Source organism: Triticum dicoccoides, chromosome 2B, assembly GCF_002162155.2.
Source record: "Triticum dicoccoides isolate Atlit2015 ecotype Zavitan chromosome 2B, WEW_v2.0, whole genome shotgun sequence".
Taxonomy (NCBI): domain Eukaryota; kingdom Viridiplantae; phylum Streptophyta; class Magnoliopsida; order Poales; family Poaceae; genus Triticum; species Triticum dicoccoides.
Genome location: NC_041383.1, coordinates 815,500,771 through 815,505,492, shown reverse-complemented (window position 1 = coordinate 815,505,492; position 4,722 = coordinate 815,500,771). Strand labels below are relative to the sequence as shown.

The window sequence follows — 4,722 nt, the reverse complement described above, 5'->3', positions numbered from 1 at the left end:
TGCGTTTTTTTAACTTTTTGTACGTGTTTTTCGAACTTTGATCTTTTTGGTTTTCGCATTGTTTTTCTTAAGTTTTGAATATATATTTTTGCGAAGCATGGTTGTGCTTCTCGAAAAGAGAATTTTTCTTTTTGCTATCACAAGAAACACATATTTCTTCTCGTGAAAACACAGATTTGTGCTATCACGAGAAAGCCTGACTCCCCCGACATTGCCTGATATGTCGTCCACATCCGCCCTGCCCACGACACTGCGCTCCAAGACGGATGCCACGCTGAGGACATTACCAACCTCCCGCGCCGCGCCAAGCCAGGCCTTGCTCAAGCTCTGCTCATCTCCTGTGCCACCTCCGTTGCTGGTCTCCCCAGCCAGACCCCTTGGGTTTGAGTGCTTGCCCACGCCACCTCTGTTGGCCTCTGGACCTTTGCGTCGAGTTCCTTCCTCGGGCCTCCGGGCTGCTATTTCGGAGCCGCTGTTCGATACGATCCAACAAGCACTTCTCCCATCGTCGGTATCGCCCCTCCCCCTCTGATCCTAGGGATCGATCTTAGGCGGGTCAGGTGGCCATTGCCAACCCCAATCATCGAGCCACAACTCATCCATCCTCTTGTTCGGCAGGGTTGTTTTCTGTCGCAACACATGACTGTTGAGTGCTCCAGGTACGTGTCCGAAATCCGGCCAGTCCAGCTGACACTTGTGTAGAAGTGCATGATCTAGCCAATGCAACCAAAAGACCGATCTGAGGGAGAGGGTCGGCCATTATACTCCAACACTCCCCCTCACGTCTATGCTCCTCTGGAGCTATATGATGTGGGCGCTACTAGACCCATCGAAATACGGCTAGGTGTATGTTTCTTTTTTGAGTGATCGCTCAACTAGTCATCCACGTGATGAGATACGACAAAATAGTACTGTACTGTAGTATTGGTGTTGGGTTGGTAGCCGTTGCATGTTGGGCGTTAATTCGGGCAATGATATACGTGAGAGATCTCCATCCACGCATATGCTTGCATTGCATGGACCATCAACTTTTTGTCACATGTCACAACTTATCTTTGGGTTGTGAGATGGGCAGAGAAGAAAGTGATGGCGATCCACTCCACTGAATCATGCATCAAGATTCATAGCTTCAAAAGTGCTACCACCCACGGACTACGGTGTAATGTAGGAGTACGTTGCGCATATGGCATGGGCAGAAAGCAAGGACCAAAGTTTGTCTTGTCGCCACCCAATTTAGTCGGCCGGGCTGCACGCGCTCGATGCTGTGAAAATAAATAAATTCATCGCACGCATCATGAGTTAGCCGCAGTTGTGTGAAAATAACTTGCCTAGGAGTTGGCTGCTCAGTTAATTTCTTTGTGAATTGAGCAGTACTGTCTGCAGTGTCCGTCGGCCGTCTCAGCTATTCCAAGTTCTTCTTTTTGAGTTTTGAGTTTTGTCCAAGTGCTAGCTAGCTAATTAACCGCCGACTCGCCGTTCAGCAGTTTGAAGGGAAAAACAGGGGAGCATTGCTGGGCTGGGTGCTTTTGCCAAGTTTATATCTTCACGTCTAGATTCCTTGACGTTTCTACCTAAGTTGGGCCATCCATACATCAACCTCGACGGCATGCATAGCCGTCCGCCTCGTGCCAGCCTACACATCATCACTCATCAGACACACGCGCCATGTGCTCATGCATGTTGCTGTACAAGAAGATGGCTATGTTTCTTGCATCTCCATTTCAGACGCACTAGGCCTGTCGTTTCGTCAAAAGTAGGCGATTGCTGCTGGATAGATCTATCTACATCTATTGAGATGCCACTGTACGGAGCAGCTTTGTTCTGTTGAGATGCCACTGTCGTATATGTATCTCAATTAGTAATTGGGTTGGATCAAGCCTCAAGGCTCTGATTGACTGAGGTGTCCATCTCTATTGTTTTTGTCCACGTACGGGCATGCATGTGGCTTATTCTACTAGTACTCATTTTGTCCCATATTAATTGACGCTTAAACGGAGACAGAGGAGCTAGACACACTGCACTCATCACGGATAGATATGTAGTGCTATGTATATTCAGTTGTGAAGGCGACGTGCACCACTTGCACAAGACCAGCTAGCTTATCTTTGGCCAAGGTAAACAATCGACCAGATGCTATACACAACCACGGTTTCTTGGGATGTTAAGACTCCATGTGCGCTGTTAATTAATTAAGGCTAAAGCAATCAAATTTTGCTTTTGGAAGCCGAGCTCCGTGAAGGCCTCCCTTTGCAATTTTCAAAATTCATCAAAATTTATATTTTTACGTTTCAAAAAATTCTGAAAAAAATATAGATTTACATGTAGGTATAATGCACATGTGTGTAAATTTTCAGAACGAAATATGTTAAAGTGAGGGTTGTGCAAAAAAAGAGAGGCTTTTTAGCACATGATATTCATGCTCAAAGTCTATGAATTTTTGTTTCTTTGTACAGGTTGTATTTGGTCGTATTTCATCCTGAATTTTTACACAAATATATATTTCATCCTTGTATACTTGCATATTTTTCAGATTTTTTTAAATCAGGAAATTTGATTTCGATTTTTTTTTTCAAAAATTCGGGGCTCCATGCCAAAACACTTCACTCTAAAGAAACTTCTTTTTTCACTTTGGCAATTAATATAGTAGGATTACAATTAATTTTAGTATAAGTGTACTTTTCTAGAAAAACACTAGTATCTATCTGAGAACCGAGAGAGCGTAATCTTTTCACATGGGTTTACAATTTCACTTAAGGAGACAGTGTTGCTAAATCTCAGACAACTGAGAATTGGTTAAGTGTCAGTGGATGCTATAGTTGTGAGATCTTGCATGGAAATTGTGCAATTTTTTTTAGTTTTTTCTTTTTCTTTCTTACATGATATGTCACTTGAGTGAGACCTAGCCACACTCGTAGAGAAAAGTTTTGGACCTCGTCGAAATATGTGAAATACCAGGAACTGTTTCGAATTTTTATCCATTTAAACTCACTTATTTTAATGAATCTTGTCCTAATTTAAAATTTATTTGAAACTAGTTTGAATCTGGTCCAAAAAATCGAGGTTCCAAATATTCCGGTACCCGCGGGGTGAAATTTCATTGAAGTGTTGAGCTTGAGCAAGCAAGCACTCAGTGACTCACTGATGAAGTCACTTATTACGCTACAGACTGTAGAGCCAAAGCTGGCACACACACACGGGAGCAGAAATTAACAGCTGACATACACGAAGCCATGCACGTGCATGCTATCTAGCGCACGACTAGCAGCAAACGTACACACACTAATCAGTCGATCGACATCAGGAAGAAGCGGCGAATCCCTCCTCCTCGCCGGCGTCGACGACGGTGTCAATTGCGCGCCGGGCGTTGGGGCTGAAGCAGCTGCGGCGGATCTCGCCGACGTTGCCGCCGGGCCTGGGCGCGGTGGCGAGCTTGACCATGGACTTGGCGAACTGCGTGAAGAAGGCGTCCTTGCTCTGCGCGAACTGCCTCACGATGGGCGCCGTGGTGCGGTCCTTGATGAGCGCCATGTCGGAGGTGAACACGCCCTGGCTGTTCACCAGCGCCCTGTAGTACCCGTTGTCGAACAGGTCGGGGGTCACCACGTCGAGGTTCTGCAGCCGGGTCGGGGCCGCGCTGCAGTTGGCCGCCAGCCTGCGGGAGAAGGCGTCGTCCATGCGCTGTGCCCGGTCGCGGAAGAACGGGCAGCCCGTCCTCCCGACGGTGTGGGCGCCGGAGAGCGCCACGAGGTCAGCCAGGTCGCGGAGGCCCTTGGCGCTGAATGCGCGCGCGAGGGCGGAGACGCTGGAGGTGGCTGGCGACGGGAGGGCGTTGACGGCGTTCTGTGACGCCGGGGCGAGGCTGTCGAACTGGCCCTGGGGCACGGTGTAGTTGGGCCCGCCGGAGAGCACGACGGCGTCGCGGGTGGCGAGCGCCGAGATGTCGGCGCAGGACACGGTGGGGCCGCACGCGGCGTGCACCTTGGCGCGGATGTCCTCGACCAGCTGCAGCGCGCGCGGCTGCAGCGTGGTGTTGGGTCCCATGGCCTGCTCCGTGCCGCTGCCCTTGAGGTACACGGACGCGTCGCAGCCCTGCGGGAAGCAGTCGTGGAAGAAGATGCGGAGGAGGCCGGCGGCGAGCGCCACCTCGCGCTGGAGCGCCGCCTGCACGGAGGACAGCACGATGCTCTCCAGCTGCGGGCACGTCGCCGTGTGAAAGCCGGCGCCGTCCAGAGGGGCGCACAGCGCCGGGGAGAGCAGAACGGCGACGGTGACGAAGGCTAGAACCAGTGCGCCCCAGCCGCCGCTGCTGCTCGCCATAGCCATTGTTGGTGCGGTGCGGTGCGGTGGGTGTGGACTGTGGAGTAAGCTAGCTAGCTAAGGCTAGGCGTGTGCCTTGCTCATGTCTAGTGAAATGACCGTTATTTATAAGCTAAACGGGAAACAACCAAGTGGGGATATTTCTCCAATTAATCCTAGCATGGATCACACCTTGAATACACAAAGGGGGTCAAAGATAAGCATGACAGTAGATGTAGGACATAGTTGGCCTTCATTTCTCTAAGATGGCTCTGCTCTAGTAGTATGTTGAAGATTCAATTTTGTTACATGCAAAAAATTCAGAATAAAAAAACGTGTTTGTAGCATACATTTTTGCTATCTGTCACCTGTCGGCAACGTCGAAATGTGATATTGAATATTGCGATGGTGCAATTTTTAATTTGT

At 49.3% G+C, this 4,722-nt stretch overlaps 1 protein-coding gene across 1 annotated transcript; it reads right to left on the bottom strand.

The window, feature by feature from the left end:
* Positions 1 to 3,050: 3,050 nt before the first annotated feature.
* On the bottom strand, positions 3,051 to 4,377 carry LOC119366560 (cationic peroxidase SPC4-like). The gene has a single exon (XM_037632316.1). It carries the CDS (start codon positions 4,321 to 4,323, stop codon positions 3,298 to 3,300), a length of 1,026 nt encoding a protein of 341 aa, XP_037488213.1. The 5' UTR covers positions 4,324 to 4,377; the 3' UTR covers positions 3,051 to 3,297.
* Positions 4,378 to 4,722: the final 345 nt, after the last annotated feature.

Bases quoted from the DNA above. Each gene is read 5' to 3' on its own strand.
- LOC119366560 (XM_037632316.1), bottom strand. From the start codon at position 4,323: ATGGCTATGGCGAGCAGCAGCGGCGGCTGGGGCGCACTGGTTCTAGCC.